General features: G+C 42.8%; 1 protein-coding gene across 2 annotated transcripts in view; it reads left to right on the top strand.

The window, feature by feature from the left end:
- The first annotated feature begins 285 nt into the window (after window positions 1-285).
- ADAMTS12 (ADAM metallopeptidase with thrombospondin type 1 motif 12) overlaps window positions 286-23862 on the top strand; it is a 327563-nt gene continuing 303986 nt past the window's right edge. Inside the window, exons 1-2 of one of the 2 annotated variants that reach the window (XM_019450692.2) lie at window positions 286-824; window positions 8340-8701. In XM_019450692.2, the coding sequence (XP_019306237.2) occupies window positions 698-824; window positions 8340-8701 (489 nt within the window). In that variant the 5' untranslated portion in view covers window positions 286-697. The remainder of the gene's footprint in view (window positions 825-8339; window positions 8702-23862) is intronic. The other variant, XM_019450691.2, reaches the window with a different exon arrangement.

Here is a 23862-nt window from a genome sequence, read left to right as displayed (position 1 = left end):
AGAGAGAAATTGCCCATTACTTTTTAAAATGGAAGTCTTAGCTTGCCTTGGAAGGGAATCCCAGAGACGTCTGGCTGAGCGAGGGGTCTTGGTAGAGCCAGGTCAGGAAAAGTTGGGAAACGGAGCCGAGAAGGGCAGCCAAGGGGGCAGCACTGAGCTGGGGAGGGTGAGGGAGTGGGGTCCCCCGTGCCCCAGCTCGGCGCCCAGCACTCTCGGCCTGTATTTCAGCCAGGGAGGGCCGGCCTGGGGGGCCTCTCACTCGCCGTCCCGCCCAGGGCGGCTCTCCCGGGTCTCCCCCTATTTGGCCCGCGCGGCAGGGCTCTGGGCGGGGCCGGAGGAGCGCGGGGGTGGGAGGCCCGAGGAAGATGCGCGGAGTTGGCTGCGAGGCCGAGCGCGGAAGGCGGAGGGGTGGGGATCTTGGGTGGGCTGCCCCCTCCGCCCTGACCCGTTCCACGCCCCGCGGAAAGCGGGCGCTGCCAGTCGAATCGCTCCCCTTTCAGGAGGGAAGGGGGATCAAGGTAACTAGCCCCTTTCTGCTTAACAAAGCCAAAGGAGATCGTGGGTAGCTTCGCAGCCGCTCCGTCCCACTCCTGGACCATGCACCCCTGCATCTTCCTGCTCGGCCACGGGCGAGGACTTGATTTCTTGAGCTGAAAGCTAAACCTCGTCGACTTTTCTTCTCCCCAACAACTGAATCATGCCATGTGCCCAGAGGAGCTGGCTTGCAAACCTCTCCGTTGTAGCTCACCTCCTTAACTTTGGGGCCCTTTGCTATGGGACACAAGCTCAGCCAGGCCCGGTGCACTTCCCGGACAGGAGGCAAGGTTAGTGGCTTTTCTTTATCTCCTTTGAAAACCGTGGTGGTGAGACGCGTGGAAAGTTGGTTGCTTCCCCATCCCCTCCCCCACTGGCTGAACTCTGCAAAGCCGTTTGGCTGAGTCGTAAGGAAATCTAGGCTGGGAGCTCAGTGACATAGGGTGTCTCGGAATTCATTGTTGAAGGTGGTGATTCCTTAATTCTTACTGAAAGGCGAGTATCCCGGATCTCTTTCACACCAACGCTGAGGCAGGAAAGACCCAAGTGATAGCTGGTAACGCCCCCCCTTTTGTCTTCTCTTTCAATGCTGCAGTGTTTCAATCCTCTATTTTTCAAATTCTGAACACGGAAAATGATTTTTTTTTTTTTTTTTTTTTTTTTTGAGTTCCAATCACCACTGGCAGTCATTGCAGTATTTTTGGTTAGTTTCAACTCTGGACAGGGGAGGGGAAATGTGATTCCGGCCCCCTGCTGAGTGAGTTTGGCTGTGTTTTGGTTTCCTGGAAAGATTAAGTCCTGTGTTTTAAAAATAACTGTTCTTTTGGGGGAGAATTTACCACCTTAGGGGCTCACCTTTCTCTGTCCTGCCTTCCTGATCACAGGTGGCTGCATCTCCTGAATGTCATGAAACTCATAATGCTATAGAAAACACTGGAAGAGGGTGTGATGACAGTTTGGTGTTATTTAAGCCTAACACCTAGAGCAGAGCCACACTGCTGCCTCTGCTTTTTTATTGGACTTGGAAGGGTCAGAGACACTTTCCCATTTGGTAGGGAGTTCCTTGGGCCGTCTGGGAGAAACAGAGCTCCATCAAGGCCTGAGTGGCTGGAGAAAGTTCCCTGCACCAAGACTGCTAAGGCACCCTGTATGTGTCAGCCCAACAACCACTGACAACAGCCTTCTGGGGTGCAGGGATTGTTGTTACTGCCTCTGTTTTAAAGATGAGGAAATTTGGTGAGTTTATTGGCCCAGCTCACGGTGGAGTGAGGTTTTGAACCCAGGTAGCCTGGCTTCAGTGGCTGGCCTCTCAGCAATAATAGGGACAACACACACATACACAGACACACACAGACACATACACACTCACACACACACACATACACATACACACTCACACACACACACACACACACACACACACACATACACACAGAGCACTGCTTTAACATCCATTAAGTCCTGTGTTTGCTGACTGTGCTCCAGTCTCGAGAAGCTTCCCTAGCATTCTGACCCCCTTAATCCCCAAGACCACTTGGGTGGCAGACATCACGAGCTTGTCTTTGTTGAGGATTTCCACACAGCGTTCTGCCTACGTTGCAAAGTTCTAATACTGCTGAGAGCTCATCTGCTGTGACTTCAAGAGCCATCAGAAACAAGTCCCTTTGCTTTCCTTGGAAGCTGGAGCCCAAACACCACCGGGGTTAGATGTCAATCAGCCAGCACTTGCTTGTGTAAACGGTCCAGATACAATCTCCCACCCCCAAGTTTAAAATAGCAGCGTTTGTTTTTCTTTGAAAAACAGCCCCTTTGTGAAAAGTCTCTCTTCTGGCAGCACAAACAAAGCCTGTGAGCACTTCCCAGGGCATTTGGAGATGATTTGGTTCAAAGACACACATTCTCCTGGGTTGGTTTGCAGCTAGCTACCCTTGCTCCAGATCTACTTTGTAAGCGAATTCAGCTTAGTATAGAGCAGACACTACTGGGCTTTGCTCTTTCCTGCCTGGAAGGTGAGAGGTGGTTGTTTTCCTTGGTTACCATTGGGATTAGGTGCTGAGAGTATTTGATATTGAAAAACAGCTGGGAAGTGCCCTGAGTTTATTAGCGATGTGCAGATATTTAGGTTTTAAAAGCAATTTGTTTTTAAAAGACTTTTCTCCAGAATATTTGTTTTTAATCAACTCACCAGTGGATTTACAAGTAATCTGCATTTGGTACAACAGAAATTTCTAAGCAGGCTTTATTTAAAACTGAGTGGAGAGAGGGAGAAAAACTGAGGTGGGAGGGGGGGTGTAGAGAAGGAGAGAGGTAGAGGGAAGGGATGAGAAAATTCTAAGGTTTCTTGGTAATAGGATGACCTGGTTTTTGCCCCAAATGACCAGCCTGCCATTTCACAATGAGCCAAACTCCCAGTTTCCATTTCTACTCTGACAACATTTTTGAATCGCACCCAAGTTCAGAACCTTTAAACTGGCAAATCACTTCCTATATCATGTCTCCCATCCTTCTTTTTACAGATGAAGAGGGGGAGGGGCTAGGAGATGAGTCTGTCAGCACCTATTAAATGCCACGTCACCAGAGGGGTGAAAGGAATTACACAACATCCCACAGTTGGAAACATTCTAGTCCCATATAATCATTAACGTTCTTTCTAGTTCTAAGGGTTGGGCAGAGGCAGGATTTTAGCCCTGGGAAGGAGCATGAAGGCAAATCCAATCTTTCTTGGGACCAAAAATGGCAGATTTGACAAACTCTGCCCAGTATTCTTTCCACATTGCTCACTTGTGATATAGATACACGTGCAGTGCCTTCCACAAGATGCCTTGGTTCCCAACTAAGTATCAGAACAATGGGAAATACTGCTCTTGTACACAGCATACTGCCTCTCTTCTACAGCCAGTGACAGCCCCTTGGGGTCCTTATCCCTTGTACAGTCTGCAAGTCACTAGCTGCTTCTGTGGTCTCTTTTGCTCCTGGCGACTCTGAAATCAACAGGGCAGGCACTTTATCCCGTGGTGGAGATATGCTTTCTGCTGCATGGGTTTTGCAAGAATACAAGGAGTGTTTCAAGACAAGCGTTTCAAGCGTACTTCAAGACAAATGTTCTCGTCATGTATCTATGCTCTTTGAAAAAATGAGGAAGGAAATTATTTCATATATTCTCTTTAAAATTTTTTTTAATTATAATTTAATTTTAGTTATTTTAATTTTATTTATTTTTGAGAGACAGAGCACGAGCGGGGGAGGGGCAGAGAGAGAAGGAGACACAGAATCTAAAGCAAGGTCCAGGCTCTGAGCAAGCTGTCAGTACAGAGCCCGATGCTGGGCTCGAACCCACAAGCTGTGAGATCATGACCTGAGCCAAAGTCGCACGCTTAACTGACACTTCAGCGCCACCCAGGCGCCCCTCATATATTCTCTTAATGAAAGAAGAGACTTCACAGTTTTAATATTTTATTTGTGTTAATTATCATAAGCAATTATGGTCTGGAGGTTAGTTGTCGTAGGGTTCATGAGAAAATCCAACCTTGTGTATTGTACTTTACAACTTTGATGGGATCAACACTGTTCTCCACATTTTGACACATATAGTTTTCTATGATAAAAGTATATTTGAAAGGTTACAACAACCCGTGAAAGAGAATTATGAAAATGAACTATTACAGAATTTCATTGCGCTTTTTATTAAGAGTCTTAGAAATTTATTGTTCTCTAAGATGGAAATAATCAAAGTAAAGGGTAAGTATAGATTTAACCTAAGCTATAAAATCTGGCAGGTAAATATTCTCTCACCTCTTTCCTTTCTTTCTAAGCAGAGGGTGAAAGATCGGTTGGTGTTGTGTATTTTCAAAAGCACTTGTGCCAACAGGCTCACTCAGATTTCTCATGAAGTATCATCCATGTTTGTGACCAAGGGTTTCAAGTCTAATTTTCAATAAGGCAAATCCAAGTATTTAGGGCTTATAATGTATTTCCATAAACCTACAGATGGTAATGTGATTACAGTGAGTCTCAGTCCCCGCCCCTCCCCCCAGCCCTGTTGACGCCCCACCTTGACATCTGGTCTCAGTGGTAGATGCTTGAGAAGCAGCAAAGGCAGAGGTTAGAAGGGTGGGCTCTGGGGTCAGATTGCCCCAGAATGAATCCTCACCCCTCTTCATTGTCTTTTTTTTTTTTAATTTTTTTAAACGTTTATTTTTGAGACAGAGAGAGACAGAGCATGAACGGGGGAGGGTCAGAGAGAGGGAGACCCAGAATCTGAAGCAGGCTCCAGGCTCTGAGCTGTCAGCACAGAGCTCAACGCGGGACTCGAACTCACGGACCGCGAAATCATGACCTGAGCCGAAGTCGGCCACTTAACCGACTGAGTCACCCAGGCGCCCCCCTCTTCATTGTCTTTTTACAGTGGAGGGAATGAAGGCTAGATGAGGGACGCTTAATAATACCTGTCCCAGAGAACTGTAAAGATTAGACAAGACCAAGTTGATATACTCTAAATGCTGTGCTTAACCATAGAAATGGTAAAAATGAGGAGCTCTTATTATTTCCTGACATCTTATTTCTCCATTCCTGTCATATCTCCTCTGAGCCGGGCTTTCTATTGGCCAAGGTCGTAGCTATCTCATCTTCCAAAATGAGTACCTACCGAGAGGAAGCCAAGGTGAGCATGGGATTCTCCCCTGTCTCTGCTTGGAGGTTACATCTATTTATGGCCATGGTGATCCTTGGTGGCCAAGTTTCTATCTTTAATACTAATAGTAGCTATTGAGTGCTATTTGTCGAGCACTCTTCTAAATCCATTACATATATTAATCCACTGGATCCTCAAAACCACCCTAGAAGGTAGGTAGATACTGTTATTACGCCCTTGTGTAGGTGAGGCAAGTGCAGTTGGGCCACCACATAAGTCACACCCTTTATGTACGTGGCCTCTTATTTCTGCCCACACTTATGGGCTGCCATGGCTTCGCTACTTGGTTTGCAGTCAAATGAAGAGGCAAAACTAGTCTTATCTCTTATTACTGTACCTGATAAATAGGCAGTTATTATCTCCATTTATTGCTGTGCAAATTGAGGTGTCTTAAAGAAGTCAAGCCGTTATTTTCTTGTCAGATCATCATCCCTGGGGAAGGGGGGGGGCAGGGGGCGGTGGTAGTATCACTTCTACTAGGTCATAGTCTCTGCCAAGTGCACTGTTTATGTACGTGAAGGGAAGTGTCTAAGAACGTGGCTTTGAAATAAGAACCATGAGATTTCAATATGGATAATGTTGCATATTGACTCTGTGCCCTCTCGTAGGCTCAGTTTCTTCATCTATGAAAAGGGAATTCACTGAATCTGTGAATCACAGGTTGTGTGAGTACTGAATGAGAAGAGACCTGTGGTACTTGGATCATAGCAGGTGGTCATGAAATGGTTACTGTGGTTATTATCATTACATTATTATATAGCCAGCTTATGTTGGCTCTCCTAAAAATCCATTAGATCAAAATCCATTAGATCAAAAATCCATGAGATCAAAATCCATTAGATCAAAAGCAACTAGGTCAAAGGCTCTAAATTTGTTTGCTTCTTTATTCCTTGAACAATAGTTGCTAGAGCTTACGTAAGCTTTATCTTTCATTTTATACTTTCAAAAATCATGGTGAGTTTTTTGAGATGTATGTTCAGAGACAGGTCTTATAAGGGACACGGAACTTCTCCTGAGAAGAGTCAGCATCTGGGCAGTGACCAGTCCAATGGGACTGCTGGTCCCATTGCAAGATGATGGCTATACACCGTTAAATAAGACTTTTTCTGCCCTTAACTTCCATCCACTGCTCATCCTGGGGTAGTCAGAGGTGTTGCCATGAGTAGTAGAAGAGAAGAGTAACTGAGAATAATACTGTGGAAGTCAACCACATCCACCCTTGCCCCACCTAACCTGGCCTTTCCTCTCCTAAGGTCTGAACTTGGAAGGGCAGTGAAACTCTGATATTAAAGATGTCCAGATATTCCTTGGGGAGTAGGCAGTACAGAGGACTGAGTCAATGTGACTCCTAGGTCATGGCACACTAGCGTCATCATTTTGTGCAAAACCCCTTTCTGGTTTTATTTTTTAATGCATTTTTGTCCCCACTCCCATTCCTCCTCGTGGAAAACCATTTTAATGGGTTCCATATGTATTTTTTTGCATATGTTCTGGCAGACTTTGTATTATTGTTTTTGTGTGCATGTATTTTCCATTGATGTAGATGGCTCTGCATTCACTTGTATTGTTTCTTATTTTTCAGTGAACATTGTTTTTAAAGATTTCTCCATGTTGCTATGTGATCTATTGCTCCTAAGTGTTGCAATTAGAAGCAATGGGTCTGGATTTTTTACACCTAAACATTGAGACTGTTTATTAGTACCTAAGAGTGAAAACTCTGCTCTGCCCATATTTCATCCAAGGCAGAAGTGAACAATTTCACAAAGTGTGTTTGAAGGCAGTTGTCTGGCAGGGGGAGGGTGGGGTGGGGGGAGGCTGTTTTATAAATGTATTCTATTAAGCCCAGTTCTTATAATGAACCAGCCACAAACATACTCCCTGATACAGCAACACGTTACAAGCCAGGCTGCCACGTGCAAGGTTCTAGGCTCCAAAGGCTTTGGGAATAAAGTGCGATGAACAAAAGGCCTTGTAAAATGAGACCATTCTGGGAGCTACAGGAAGTAAGGCCTTGGGTGAGGGTCCAAAGGAGGGAGAAAGAACTTCAACCAGGGACTTTAAGTGAAAGAAGAGGGGGAACTGGAGTTGAGACTTAAAACATACATGGGAATGCACAGAGTATTGGTAGAAAGTGCAAAAGACACTGTAGCTGGGAGTGGTAATACGAACAAAGCAATGTGAGCTCGAAGTGCAAGAAATCCATCTAGGAGGTGGCAAGTGGAATTTGTTTCTCTCTCTCTTCCTCCCTTGCTCCTTTTCTTTTCTTTTCTTTCCTTTTTTTTTTTTCCCTCTAAAGCAAAAGATTAGTTATTTTACTAAGTGGCTACTGGTTTGCTGGAAGTAGCCTGTAATCCCGAGTGATGATTAGCCCCTGCTAGAGAGACTCCTTGTTATTCTCAAACATCAGAATGAAGAGGAGGGGGCGGGGACTTTAAACACAAACGAGTCAAAAGGCGTGTGTCCCTGTGTGTGGCAGAGACGAGTGTTCCCGTCTAGCATTTTTTAAAGTGGCAGGGTTCATCTTACCCTTTTATTTTGTGCGTTTTGTAAAAATAAAAATAAACATCCAAGTTTCTTTAAGCAGCCTTTGCTACATTGCAGAACACTTAGGCTGCAACGGGTGTGAAGTTTGTCAGTGTGTATGGTGGGTTAGCTGTTTTTTCATTTTCCCTCTAACCTGAGTTAATGGGAAGTTCCTGAGGCGTTTAAGCTCTTTGTAACAAACAGCCAAGCTCTGTGATTTGTACTAATGAACTCAAGCCTCGAAATATGAAATATTCCTTATACTGACCTTGCCCCTTTCCTAACAGTACTCAGGCATTAATTCTCATTTTAATCTGTCTCCGGCAAAGCATCTGCTGTCCAGAGCTGTGCCTTTGTGTCGGTGCAGACTGCCACGTGTCGTCAAGGAGGGGCCCCGAGTCAGTTTGAGTCGTTTAGGGAATTTACTGTTGACAGTACATGCGTGGTAGACACAATCTGTAAACTTCAAGTCAGCAGTGGTACTTTGCAATCCGCGAGCTGACGTCTAAGTTCCAAATAGCAGAGCATTCACCTTGCCGTAGACTCATCAGGGAATTCCCTCGGTTTTATTTTTTGTGTCCTTTTCTTTCAGCGCATTTTGTCAAGGCCCTGCCAGAATATCACGTGGTGGCTCCTGTCCGCGTAGATGCCAGTGGGCATTTTCTATCACATGGCCTGCGCCATCCCGTCACCAGCGACAGGAGGAAGAGAGATTTGGATGGCCCAGAGGATCGGGTGTACTATAGAATTTCCCACGAGGAGAAGGACCTGTTCTTCAACTTGTCAGTCAATCAGGGATTTCTTTCCAAAAGCTATATCGTGGAGAGGAGATACGGAAATCTTTCCCGTGTTAAGATGGTGGCTTCCTCGGCACCCCCCTGCCATCTCAGGGGCACAGTTCTGCAACAGGGCACCAGAATCGGGGTTGCAGCACTCAGTGCCTGCCAGGGACTGGTGAGTGCCCGGGTCCATCACCTACCTCCCTTCTCTGTCCCCAGGCCCCTATAGGCTCGTCCTGCACGTCCAGCACCAGTGGGTTCACAGACACATTCAGCACATACACATTGAGCACTTGTGATGAGCGTGGTCCAGGCTGCCAAATGGGCTGGGGAGAAATGCAGAAAATCACATAAAAAGTGGATCGATCTGGGAGGTATGGAGAGTCAAGGCACTGAGGGTTCAGAGCAGGGAGGGTTCAACCGGGAACAGCATGGGAGGAGGGGAGGATTGGAGGTGGGTCTTCAGTCTCTGCAGCGGCTCGGAGGGTATTGTGACTAACTGGCTGGCCGGCCCTTTGGAGTTAGGAAAACCTGAATTTGGACTGAGAGGCTTACCAGTGGTGAGTAGCTGCTATGGCATAATGGCTGACTATGTGTACTTCGTAATCAGATTCGGTGTGGGAAGTTAGGCAGTCCGTTTATCCCTTTGTGCCTTTGTTTGCTCGTTTGTAAAGTGGAGATAATGACAGTACCCAACTCATAGAAAAAGGGTTGGCAAAGTATGGCCCACAGACCAAATCTGGACTGCCTCTTGTTTTTTATAAATAAAGTTTTATGGGAACACAGATAAGCTCATGTGTTTATACTGTGTATGGCTGCTTTCAAACTACAACAGCAGAGCTCAGTAGTTGGGATAAGGACTGTATGGCCCACGAGGCCCAAAAATTGCTCTCTGACTTTTACAGAAAAAATTTACCGGCCCCTATAGTACAGTATTGTGAGAATGAAATGAATTTATATATATATATATATATATATATATATATATATATATATATATATATAAAACTTAGAAGACCGCTTGGTAAATAATACAGTCAATGGATGTTGGCTGTCATTATCATTTTTTTTTTTATATTTCCGATATGCCAGGTACTGGAATGTGTCATTTATGAGGTGGTTTATGTACATTGTCCTCTTCTACCCCCCAACCCCCCATCTTTGTTATTTTTCTAGATGATGAAGCTTGGAGAAGTTGAATAACTTTATTGGGCAGTTATTTTGAGCCTGAGTCCTTCTACCCCTTACCAGGCACCCCCCAATCCCCTCATCTCCCCTAGTTTTGGGGAACCACTAATCTACTTTCTGTCTCTGTTGCCTGCGTATTTAAAATCCTTGGTTTAATAAGCTTTTCAGGAGATTCTGATGCTCAGTAAAGTTTAAGAAGCACTGGCCCTGATCGAACATTAGGATCAACCCAGGAGCTTTTAAAATACCCGTTCCCCACCCCTCTTCCCAGATGTTCTGATTTACCTGGTCTGAGGGTGAAGCGCAGACATCAGTATTTTTTTAAAGCTCCCAAGAAAATTCTAATGTGTGGTAAATGTTGACAGCCAATGAATTAGTGTGAGCAGGTATTAATTAGCAACATTAGTCAATATTACTCTAAAGCTCTTCCCAAGTAATTCTAACATGCAGCCAGGGCTGAGAACCGCTGCTCTCAATTGCCCCCTCTTTTCCTCTTGTGCTTTCTAAGAGAGATTGCACACTGGTTAGCATTATGTCAGGCTTGGAAACAGAATGCTGGGAGCTTTTCAATTTCAAATGGCCCCAGGGAGCAGAGCAAAGTACCATGTGGGCATTTTCAGATTCAGATTCCAGATTCATTCTAAGTACAGGAGCACAAAGAAGCAAATATTAACTAATGGACTAATGTGGTAGCCAGGATGATGGAAACTTTTAGATTCAAATCACTAAATGATTTTGTCAGAAGAACCAATCTACTGGGATTAGTTTTGTGCCTTTCACACAGAATTGAACAGTTAATGATAGTTATAAAATAAGCCGTAAAATCCAAATGAGTTTCTTTCCTTTCTGTGAGCATACGAACTGGCTGGCTTCAAGTTCATTTGCTCGTGTGCCATCATCGTCAGTGCTTCTCATCAAAAGGATAGTGGTTGGCCTTGTGTCTGGTTTCCCCTGATCACTTGTCTGGGATCTGACCTCTGGGATATTTATTTTCCTTTTCACCAAAACAGGACCCCACACTCAAATTCACAGGATGGCAGGCTTAGGATGTATATTGGCTTTTAAGCCCCTCACCATTCCTAAGGACAGAGGTGGCATTTGAGAAAGCTTTCTGAGGAAGAAAACACTGTCATGTAGAACAAGACATGAGCTTTTCCTTCCTCTGGCTCAGGGCTGGCATATTCTTTGCTTTAGATATAGCCATGGTAATGCTGGAGACTGTGTTCTCTTAGAGTTGCCTAAAATTTAAGGTCTATTTAGTGTCCCTTGGAGCAGGCTCAGGTGGTTGCGGACTGAAGACCCAAGAAAGGTCACTCATGACAGGGTGTGGGATGGCCTCCTTCCTCCATTTAATACCTTCCACACACCTCTGGTCCCCATCCTCTTGGGAGCTGCTCTCAGACAGTCAGCCCATGTCCTGCCCAGCAGCCCCTCCTTGGTCATCTTTAACATTCTCACCACCCTCTCCTCTGAAGTCTTTATAACCTTAAAGTTACAGAATTTTTTTTTTTGAACAGTTTAGTTGATTTGTTCCATTCTAAGTTTTTTGATGGAGAGACTGTGTTGTTTAATCAATTAGACTTAGAATTGATCCTCAGTGGGAGTCATTACCTGTGAGAATTCCAGTGGGGTGGTTTTGGATTTGCTATTGCCAGGGACCCTATCGGATTTGCTCCAGGCTATGTTGTTAGTATTTCAGCTGAGATTTTCTGCAAAATGTTATCCTGCACATTTGTGTATGATATGGGACTGGGGTTCAGATTCTTCATGGGTACCCCACCTCCACCGAGGACTCAGTCTAGGCTCCTGGATACCCGAGTCAGTAAATATTTGTAATGTTTTTATTTTAATAAATATTTTAAATTTTTGTTCACAGTCAGAGACAGTATTGCTCAGCTCAGGCTTTATTAAAGTGAATATGGTTTTTGGCTCTATCCTAAACCCTAACCTCAATTCCCACCCCTACTGGAGAATTAGGTCCTGACCCAAATCCAAATAGCTCTCTTTCTCGGGGGCCACTCAGCTTCAACTCCCCCTCAACTCTCTTTCCTTTTCCCTTTTGGCACCTTGAGATTTCCTTTCTTGATCTGAGCTCAATGATGGATTACAATTTTCAAAGAGGTATTATTCTTAGTTTTTTTTTTTTTTTTAGTTAAACTTTTTATTTTGAGGTTGTTGTGGATTCATATGCAGTTGTAAGAACAAATACTGAGATATCCCATGTACCCTTGACTCAGTCCCTCCCAATGGTAGCATCTTACAGAATTACTGCACAGTATCATAGGCAGCAGTTTGACATTGATATAGTCAAGATGCCCAACGTTTCTATCACAAACAGTTCCTCATGTTGTCCTTTTACAGCCGTACCCATTTCCTTCCTGCCTCTCTCCCTCCTTATGTGTACATTTTGTATTTAAGTCATAATCCATTCTGAGTAAATTTTTGTATAAGATGTGAGGCTTAGGTAGAGGTTCATTCTCTCCCTTTTTTTCTTGTGGCCTATGAGTGTCTAACTGCTCCAGCACCATTTGTTTTAAAAAGGCTAACTTCCCTCCTTTGAATTGTTTCTACGTTTGTGAAATTCATTTGGAGATATTTTTGTGAGTCTGAGTTTTGTGTTCTATTCCATCAATAGCATCTTTATTGCTATAGCTATATAAGTAGTCTGGAAATCTAGTAGACTGATTCCTAACATTTTATTTTTTCCCAAAATTGTGTTTGTAATTCTAGTTCCTTTGCCTTTCCATATAAATTTTAGAATAGTCTGACCACAAAAATTTGCGGAGATTTTGGTAGGAATTATATAAACTTATATATAAACTCGTAGAATTGACATTTGTTACAGTTAGTCCAGTCGATGAACAGGATAAGTTTCTTCCACTTCTTCCCATGAGACCTATCCAGGTTGACTGGTTGGAGTAAAAGGTCCACGATGCTTGGTTTTCTCTCCTTCCCAAGGTGAGAATTCTATAGCTCCTTAGAAGGGATTCTAAATCTCACTCTGATGGCATTTCTCACCAGGAAATCTCCCAGACATTGTCCTCGAATGTATCACCCATTAGTTGGGCTATCCTTATGGACCAGCGGGCTTATCCCACCTATAGGGTAGTTAGCGTGAATAGAGAATGAGGCTGTTAAACGAACTGTAATAATTGCTTTGTATTTTTTTAATTTACTTTTCTGGGTCAGAGAATTTATTTGGGGAAAAATTAGTGAAACCGTTTTTGCAAATCTGTTCCCTTTGTTTGTTTACTCATATTTATTCTTGAAGTATTCTGGTTTGGAGAGTTTTTTGATTCTAAATCAGATAGGATGATAGTTTCTTCTGCGCTGAGCCTCACTGTCTCCCCCACTGCTGAAAGATGGCGCCTGGCGGGATGACCACATTTTATTCACAGGTGAGATTCTGTTTATTGATTCACAGTATGTTTGGAGAAGAGTCTTCTGTGCTGTGGCCTAAGTTTCTATGCCTCATTAGTATGATCTATGATTTCTTTTGAGTTAGAAGAATTCTAGTGTCTAAACACTGTTTATAGGTTTTTAAGTGTCCAACCTGTCTCAAAAGTTGTAGCAAGAACCTTCATTTCAGTGACTGCCTTAACCCCCTTGCAAACTATTCCTACATAAAAACATGGATAATTATGTTAGTCAGCCCTGCCTATTTCATGCTGTTGTAGATAACAGCTCTAACTACTTTTGAAAAGTATCCAGTTCTCTTGTTGGCTTAGTAGGAGTAACTGAATCTCTTCACCTACCTTGTTGGGGCACCTCATTAAAACTGCTCTAGTCAGGTCATCAGTGAACTTTGTGTTGCCAGTGGGTGCCTCTCTGTTTTCACTGTACTTATGTTTCAGCACCGTTTGACACAATTTCTATTTTTATGTATTTTTTTCTCTTGGCGTAAGTGGTACTGCATTATTATGGTTTTACTCCTACCTACCACCCTAAGAGTTCTGTCTCAACATCCTTTGCTTCTTTCCATATCTTTAACTACTAGAGTGTCCCAGGGCTTTGTCTGTAGCTCCCTCTTCTCTAACTTCATCCTCTATTAGGTGATCCTGACCAGTCCCAAATGCTGTCTACTCCTCTGTCAGTTTATCTGACCATCTGTCCTTCTGTTCATTCATTATCTATCATTATTATCTATCTAATCATCTATTTGTATAATTATCTATTCTATCTATCTATCATCTATCTATCATCTATCTATCTATCTATCTATCTATCTATCTATCTATCTATCTATCTCATCTAGCTCTATCTCTGTACATGTATGTGAATAACTACTAAATTTATGTATCTAACTCTGATATTTCCTTGCAACTCCAACTGTGTTTGCCATTTCCACATGTATGCCAGATAGGAATCTCAAATTTGACATGTTCATAGCAATACTCTTGATTCCCTCCTCCTGCCATTTTCCCCATTGTTGTACGTGTCAACTTTATTCTTTCAGTTGTTCAGCCAAAACCCATGGACTCATCCTATGGTTGACTCATCTCTTTCTCTCCTACTCTGTATTTATTCTTATCAGCAAATCCTGTCAGCTCTTCTTTCAAACTATGTGCAGAATCTACCCCTCTTATCACTTCCACATTCTCAACAGGGGTAGTTTTGTCCTATAGGGCACATTTAGCAATGTCTGGAGATATTTTTGGCTGTCACAATTGGGGAAGGGATGACTACTTTGGGCTTCTGGTAAGTAAAGGCCAGTGATGTTGGAAACTTTCTACAAACCACAGAATGACCCTCCCCGACAAAGGATTTTATGGTACAAAATGTCAATAGTTTCGAGGTTGAGAAACTCTGCCCCAGTTCTAGTCACCACTGAATTGACCTCCCAAGTGGTTCCTCCACTTCCTCTCAATTCCCTGCAAGCCATTTCTCACGTAGTGGCCAGATTGGACTTCTAAACACATTTCTAGAGTAGTGCACTCTACTGCTTAAAATCTCTACTTATTTCCCATCATAGCAGAATAAAATCCGAATGTCTTGTCTTAGCTTCCAATATCCCTCTGGCCTGATCACTGTCTACCTCCCTGGCCTCCTGCCCCATCACCTTGCCCTCCAGCCACACTGACCTTTCTGTCTTTCAAACGTACCAAGCACACTCTGGCCTCATCGCCTTTGCATTCATGTTCCCTCTGCCTAGAACACTCTTCCCTCAGATTTCTACCTAGCTGCTCCTTCTCGTTGTTTAGATCCCAGCTTATGATCTTCCCTGACCACTGAATCTAAAGTAGAAACCTCCAGTGTTCTACCACATTGCCCATTTTACTTTTAAAAAGATCCTATGATACCTGATGTTTTCTTTTATTTTTTGCTTAACTTTTCTTTTCCTCACCCTGTCTTGTTCACACATGTTTAGCTATGTTAGATAGTAAACCTTCAGTGAATACTGGCTGAATGGATGGATGTGTATGTTTCAGCATTTAGTCTTTTACTGCCTCAAGTTTTTGTAGACCTCCCCCCAGGCTGTGGCTTCACAATGAGATTATATTTCCTCAATTACCCAAACAATGACTTGAACACCACCTATTGACTTCTATGGTACAGTCTGCTTAAATGGTCCCTAAATCACTTCTAGTGGGTTCCCAGGGCACTGGCTCATTGTGGCAGTGTGATGTTGCTCTGCTCTATGGCCCTCTTGGGTTCATCACCCTAAGAGTGCTGCCACTCTTAGTGGGATGTGACTGCTACTATCATGTTGACTTTGGGAAGAGGACACTGTTATCAACTTTGCTATTCTCTTCTGAGCCTGGGTCAGGCCTTTTCTTAGTTCTGTAAAGCACATCAGATTCCAAACTGTAATTATCAGTAAGACTTTTTGGAAAGTTTGCATATAAAGGGAAGGAAGGTACGATACAAATAACAACTTAAGACTTCTCTTCACCTTGGGTGTGCTGAGTGTAGGCTGAGTTTCAAAAGGGTCTCTAACCAAGCACTTGGCCTTTTGATACGTAGCAAAGATCACCCCACCAGCAATCTCCTTGCAAAAGGGTGCACTGAAACAGAATTCTTTACTGAGTCCTGGGCCCAATCATGAAGCCTCTGAGAAAGGAGGAAAATTTCCCCACCCTAGGCTGAGTCTCATCTTTGTTTCTCGTGCTTCTTCTCAGGTGTTTCCTGCAAGGAATCGCTACTTGCTTCATGGGCAACCCCAATCTAAAGCAGCTGGGCCCCACAGGGTAGTTTGTACATAGTAAACCCCACAAAAGTGCCCTATCAAGGGGAGGGTGGAGGCCTGAAATCCAGATCAGGCTCTGCCAACTGAACCAAATCCCAGTTTCAAGACGAAAAGAGGGTTTGTTATAAACCCTTTGCCCAAAGTGGAGCATCTTTTTGTAATTTGTCTACCTAGATGGGTGCCGTTTAAAATTCATCTGTCTGAGAGGGACACCTTTTAAAATTTCATCTGTCTCTCTTGCACACCTTCTTGCAATTTGCATACATGTGTGCTACTGCAATAGTCATGGAGCCCCTTCCCCACAGGGCTCTGTGGCCTGGCTCTGTGGCTCCCGGATGACAGTCACATGGGGACACAGTCATCCATCACCAGCATGTTTCCCAAAGCCTAAGGTACTCGGTTTCTTGCAACAGGATGGAGAGGTGGGGAGTTTATGTGCATTAATAACAGATCCTTTTCCACTGAGGTATCGCAAGTCTCGACCAGTGCTTTTTCCCAATCTCTCCTTCAGTTCAAGGTGAAGAACAGTCTGTGTCTAATTCCTGAAACTATTGGGCTCTTTGTTTCTGATCTGCAGTGAACAACTGCTTGAGCTGGAAGACAAGGGAGGAGGCCTTTTCAAGAAGAGAGAGTTAACATAAATGCTCAGATCTTACCAGGCTGTCTAGAGAAAAACAATTTCTCCCATACAAATGCACAAATTATAGTGAAACATTTCTGTTGAAACATATGCCCAATAGCGATTCTGAAGGCATCCTTCTGTTTCCTTGTTTAGCTATCTTTACATTGAGGTGAAGAGAATTTTAATTTTTGTCATCCAAACAAACGGAAGGTATGCTCCAAAAAGAAATTGAATCTTAGGATGTAGCACAGTAGGAAGCTTTGGAATTGTCTAGCTTCTACTAGAAAGATACCAGTTTTTGCTGGGATAGGCTGTTACATCATTTTACCTTTGTAAACGTTGTTAGATTCTAATTTCCCCAAATCCTAGAATTAGGTGTTCTTGTGTTTTGCTGTGTGAATGCTGTAAATGAGATCAGTGGCATTTAAAACTCTATGCTCTATGATGGTGCCTCCATTGAGAGAGGGGTGCGCTTCACTCCACATTACTCCCTCAAAGGCAGTTCAGTTCTTGGCCCAGATGGAAAGTTCTGCCAGTTCCTTTTCCACACAAGCAAATAACATAACCATCTCTGCCCTCTTGTTCTTGAACTCCGGCTGCAGCCCAGGGTGATGTAGCTGACGAATGAAATCCACTGGCAGAACTCTGTGGGAAAACTCCCAGAGTGGCTTCTGGCCTTGCTTCCTGATCTGGAACTTTGTGGCTCCTTTGCCGAAAACAGTCGTTTGAGTTGTGGGATGCCTGTGTGTCAGGTTTTGGTGCTCCTCGCCAGGAGGGAGGGAAAGTAATGCTCTGTGTATCCCCTAACTCTGCTCCCAGGCTGAGGAATTCCTTGTGACCCCTGACGTTTGGGGGTTGCCTGGTCAGACCCATGATTACTCAGACGTGAGACTTTGGAACTGGCTGGCGGGAGATTTGTCCCTATTGGTGCTTTGTGTTACAGGCTCATAAACATGAGCATTATTTTCTCCCCTCCTCTTTTTTCATCTTTCCACTTCCTTTTCAATTTGGCAGGTTCATCTTGTGAGTTCCCAGCATGATGGATTGGAAATGAGAGAGAGAACTGAAGAACGTATACTTCAAGAAGCAGCATTGTTTTCTTTCTTTGCTGGATCTTGAATTAGGGACCTTCTCTGTGGGCCAGGTATAGGTCAGGAGAAGGAATGACCCTCATCTTATGGGAGATAAGAGGCCAGAGCTCTGTTTGTTATTGGGTTAATTACTTGACTTATGGGTCCACACAAATACAGATACAGATGTCACTCCCTTCTCCTGTATATCTCTTCTCTGAAGTCTTTATTTTGAACCTCATTTCTGTTTTCATTACAGACACTGAAGATTGGGTGTCCGGAGTTTCCCACTTGATGTTCATAGATTAATATTTCTCTTCTTTTTTGATCGTGTACGAGTCACAGGTCCAGGAAGCTTAAATATTAGCTTTCAGAAAGCTCTAGTTCCTTTCAAAAACATCTCCATTGACTAACAGATATTAATAAGATCTTTGAAAAATGAGAAAATAGGAGGCCTGGGTTTTAGGTTTTGTAACTGAAAAACATTTTACTTGCTTGTTGGAGATGGTTTTTCAGTGTGACATAACTAATTTATTTTTGGCCGGATGGTCTGTGTTAGAGAGCCATAGCAGGTCTGTGGAGACTTGGCATGTTTTTCATACAGAGCAGTCCCACTGGATTTGGGAGTCAGAGGACCTGGGCTCAAGTCCTAGTTCAATACTAACTAACGATGTGATGTTAGTTGAGATCCTTTGCCTTTTTGGGTCTGTTAGTTGAGTGGATTGGGTCCTTGCTACTAAATGTGTGGCCCATGGGCCGTCAGAATGTGCATCACCCAGGAACTTGTTAGTAATGCAGATTCTCAGAGCCTACACCCTGACTTGCTGAATCAGACCTACATTTTAATAAGAGCCCCAGGTAATTTGTATGTGCAGTAAAAGTTGACAGGCATTGACTCACCAAACCCAGAGATACTAGTTCTGTTTGAGTTCACCCTTTTACATATTGCATCCTTCCTGCAAGTTGTTGGCCCAAATATCTAGTGAAGCTTAGAAACAGTAGGGGGGGATGCTGCTGTTCTAATCAATGTTGATGGATAGAAGGGTGGAAGAGGAATCTTAGAAAATGCGATTCAAAAAAAGACTGAAAAGATACATGAGACCTGGGAGCCAAATGAGGCAGGTGATGGTGGCCAGATATACTCTCCATCATCCTTTGCTACTCTTCTGACTTCCACAGCATTTAGCTCTATTAGAACCCTTGTTCTTGACATGAACAGCTCTTACCAGGACAGCTTCCAGTTGTTCTCAGGTTATTTGATCTCATCTCTGGTGAGTATGCTAAGCAATAATCTTTTGTTTTGGTGTCTTCATCTAAGCTGTTGAGAAGAGGCTTTCTGGGCCCTCCAAAGGCTAGGAGGGACAATAACAACGAATACATTTAGACTTTCATTTCCACTCCCAAGGGGATGGAGCCTGGTTGATGCTAAGTTTGGGTTAAGAACGAGGAAACCTTAATGTTTATAAATATTCCCTTAAGAGACTGTGAGTGTGGAGTTTTCCAGGATGTTCAGGAAAGTCTAGGAATAAAAGGGCATGGCAAAGCAAAGATGGGGCTTTCCTCTCAGCCCTGGGAGGACACTATCCATGCAGAGAGGACCACTTATGTCAGTGCACCCCACAGTCAACAGGGACAGGAGCCCTGGACTCCACTCCTGGTCCAGACCACTTACTTCCATTAAGTTCTATATCCTTGACTAAATACACTGGGGTTTTAGAGAAGCTGTGCATATGCTTCTCTTTCTACTCCCCACAAACCATCTGGTAACACCACAGTTGTCCCGTTCCCCTTCTTCAGTGATTACACTTGGTTTTTTGCTTTTAAGACTTTTCAAAATAGTCAAACACGGAAAATCTTCCTCTAAACACACACGTTACAAAAATACGATCTTCTGAGATTTCCCAATAGTGTATGTTGTTGTATTTGTTTATTTCCCTCCTTGAGACATTTGAAGTATTCATTGAAAGAAAAAGACTTTCAGGGGCACCTGATCTGTTCGGTTGGTTAAGCGTCTGTCTCTTGGTTTCAGCTCAGGTCATGGCCTCACGGTTCATGAGTTCGAGGCTCGAGTGGGGCTCTGTGCTAGCAGCTCAGAGCCTGCTTGGGATTCTCTGTCTCCTCTCTCTCTGCCCCTCCCCCACTTGCTTGTGCTTGCTCTCTTTCTCAAAATAAATAAACGAAAAAAAAGAAGTGACTTTCATACCCCAGCGTGTCCTGTACCAGACCCACTGTCTCTAATTCAGTTTCATTCCCACTTACACATTCCTTCAGGGCTCCTCAGCGAAATTGCCTGGGAGGCAATAAGCTATTCTGAGAAACAGATTTGTCAGAGTTCTACAGTGTGCCATACTGAACGGTCCCATTTGGTGTCATTGATTCCCCTCGTCACCAGTCCACCCTCCCCTCACCACCGCCACTCTGTTTGCGGACAGATTTTTCTCTGGAAATTTTTTCCTCCCTTGGTTTCTGCTTTGGCCCTAGACAATGAGTCACACAGTTTAAAAATGCACAGCTTCCACAGTCTCTGACTGGGTCATCAGATATCGCATCTTTCTTCCAAGCAGCCCCCCCTTCTTCCTGCAAGTCTTGTTTTCTGTTGTTTTGTTTTGTTCTTTTTTAAGTTGCAGCTGCATTTTTCTCTTTCTAATCCCCCAACATTCTCAGCTTATCTTTGATGACTGATTCCCCCCACTGTGGCGGTGGATTTTCTGGGCTTTCTCTTTGGCTGTCCTTTCTTTTTCTTGCTTTTGCTGCATTTTGGTTATTTTTACTATTTTTTTGTTTTTTAGCATATGTGCAGCAGAAACACAAAAAGTTGAGTTGTTAGCTAAAATGAGGCTTATTTAACTTATATAATGTACAAGTTATTTAACTTACAAAGCAGATATATTTAACTTATTTAATTTTATATTTTATATATTTTATAATACAGATTTAAAAAAATTTTAATGTTTATTTTTGAGAGCGAGAGAGAAGAGAGAGAGAGAGAGACAGAGCATGAGCGGGGAAAGGGCAGAGAGAGAGGGAGACACAGAATCTGAAGCAGCTCCAGGCTCTGAGCTGTCAGCACAGAGTCCGAAGTGGGGCTTGAACTCACGAACCATGTGATCATGACCTGAACTGAAGCCGGAGGCTTAACCAACTGAGCCACCCAGGTGCCCCTATAATCTATATTTTATATTATGTTACATATTACTTTTCAGTTAATTTATATAATTTACATAAGTTATATCTCTCATATATAATACATAGTATATATATTAATTTAATTAAAGTACATGAAATTCTATCTCATATATAGCATATATTAAACTATATGTCTTATCTTGGGTCACCTGGCTGGCTCAGTCAGAAGAACATGCAATTCTTGGTATTGGGGTCATGAGTTTGAACCCCATGTTGGGTATAGAGATTACTTACAAATAAATAAATAAACTTTAAAAAAATATATGTCTTATCTCCTTTCCAATCTCTGTGCAGCTTGATAGAGAAAGAATAGTGGGAATAGGCTGCTCACAGCAGAACTTCCAGATAAGAGAGAGTTTATTGCAGGGGCAGGAGCAGTGTATGTGTGTGTGTGTGTGTGTGTGTGTGTGTGTGTGCGTGCGTTAGGAGTGGGGGAGGGGGTTAGCTAATACAGAATAAGTCCACAGAAAGGGGTTTTTATATGAAGCTATGTTGCAGAAGAAATGGCTGAAATCAGTTATAATTATAGTTAAAGGTGTAAAAATATCCTTGACCCTCATTCATTTGAAATTGCATCAGAGCAGACAGCACATCTGATTTTGGATGATGGATGGGAGGCAAGCATCCAGTCTCCCTTCAGTGAGTATTCTTTTCTCTCTGGAAGGTTGTGAAGGCAGTAATGACCATGGCAAATGACCAGGAAAGGATTTGCGATCCACTGATAAATGCTTTACATCCTTTCTCTGGAAAGGATTTGTTCTTTTACTAGTTAATTCTATTTACATTAAACTGTTTTAATAGAGAGAGACAAGTTTGATAAGGAGGCTTTTCTTCCTTTTTACTCTAATCTCTAGGCCAGTCCCCTGAGATTTAGGCTTTTATTAATCAAAAGTACTGGGCCTGGAGTTGAGAGACCTGTGCTTTATGTCTGACCGCCCCTGGCTCGCAGGAGCCCCAAGTTCCTTCACACCTGTGGTCCCAGCTTCCTCACTTGTGAAATGAAGGGTGAGCAGTTTCTACTGTCTCATCAAACTCAGGCACTCTGACACTGTGACTGATCTGTGGCCAAGGCACGTGCCATCATATGGCAATGTGTGCAAAAATGGGATGATGATGATGATGATGATGATGAGTCATGTCTAGGTAAAAACCTCTCTTTTGAAAACTGAATCTGAAAAATGAGAAATCAAAAATGTGACAGTGAGAAAGACTGTTCTAGCCCAAGTTGTGCAGGGGGTGGGTACTGACGTATTCTGTGCTAGGGAAATGGTGGCAGAAGGAGGATGCTGATGTCAGAGCCTTTCTTGTGATAATTTTCCCTGGAAATTTCCCAGGGTCATCTTGATGAGAGGCATGTAGTGTTTACAGCCTGGTGGGCTATTGAATTAGATAGACTTTGGTCATAAGCTCTGTAACTTTGGGCAGATTTTCTCTTAGATTGTAAATAACGACTTACCTAATAATACTGTTTTTATTGGTTGGCTGTGAGGACTAAATAAAATATTGAGTGTGTAACACTGTTTTTCACAGAGTATATGTTCAAGAAACTATGTATATGTAGCTCTTATTATTGTTATTATTAATTAATTAATTATTATTGCTACATAATTATTATTAATGTTACTACTGCAATTGCAGAATAACTAGAGGGTTCAGTCCTCCAGAAAATACCTCCTCCAATGTTCAAGTAAATAGTTTTATATATTCACATTTATCTGCAGTGCCCGAGAATTAACATATACTTTATTATTCACCATTTAGTCTTTTGGACGAAATAAGTTAACATTTCAATTATTTCTTTTTTCTTAATCACATTTTTCTACTAAGGTAGAAAAATGCTTGGCCATTTAAAGTTTTCACTCTTTCTCTCCCCATGTTCACCTTTTATTACTGATCCAGGGGAAGAAAAAATAATCTAGAGCACAAATCACCATAGGAGAGGACTCCAGATTTCCCCCTCCATTTATAATGTTTTTTAAAGCAGGTAATCCATTTACATGCTGCAACATTTTAAAGATACAACTTATGTCTGTCCCTAGACTCCCAACTCACCTTTTCAGAACAACTCCTCTGCCTAGGCTTCAACGGTATTATTATGGATATTGTTGTATGTGGTGACATATACATAGCAAAAACTAACCATTTTATTTTATTTTATTTTACTTTATTTATTTATTTATTTTAACATTTATTTATTTTTGAGACAGAGAGAGACAGAGCATGAATGGGGGAGGGTCAGAGAGAGGGAGACACAGAATCCAAAACAGGCGCCAGCTTCCGAGCTTTCAGCACAGAGCCTGACGTGGGGCTCGAACCCACAGACCGTGAGATCATGACCTGAGCCGAAGTCGGCCGCTTAACCGACTGAGCCACCCAGGCGCCCCAAAACTAACCATTTTAAAGTGTGAAGTTCAGTGGCATTAAGTACATTACATTCTTGTGCAACCATTATCACCAGAACTTTTCCAGCTTCCCAAATTCTGTCCCAATTAAACAGTAAGTCCCCATTCGCTTCTTCCCCTCAGCTCCTGGCAACCCCCATTTCACTCTATGTCTAATTAAAGGTGACTACTCTACGTACCTCGTATAAGTGGAATCATGTGGTACTTGTTCTTTTGTGACTGGCTTATTTCAATTAGCATAATATCTTCAGGGTTCAACCATGTTATACCATGTGTCAGAATTTTCTTTTTTTTCCCCATCGGGTTTTATTGAGATATAATTGGTATACCAAAAAAAAAAAAAAAAATCTTGCACATAATTAATGTGTACAGTTTGGTGAGTTTGGAGATATGTATATACTCATGTTACCATTACCACAATCCAGGTCATAAACATATCTGTTGCCTCCAAAAGTTTCCTTGTGCCCATTTTTCTTTCTTCCTTTTCCTTTTCTTTCTTCTTTCTTTCTTCCTTTCTTTCTCTTTCCTTCTTTCTTTCTTTCTTTCTTTCTTTCTTTCTTTCTCTCTCTCTTTCTTTCTTCTTTCTTTCTTGTGGTAAGAACATTTGACATGAGACTTATCCTCTTCAGTTTTTAACTATATGACACCTTACTGTTAACTACAGGCACTATGTGCACATCA

The sequence above is a fragment of the Panthera pardus genome, unplaced genomic scaffold, assembly GCF_024362965.1.
Source record: "Panthera pardus isolate Hobbes unplaced genomic scaffold, ASM2436296v1 HiC_scaffold_2, whole genome shotgun sequence".
NCBI lineage: Eukaryota > Metazoa > Chordata > Mammalia > Carnivora > Felidae > Panthera > Panthera pardus.
The sequence above is the reverse complement of the archived record's forward strand: the minus strand, read 5'-3'. Positions and strand labels throughout refer to the sequence as shown.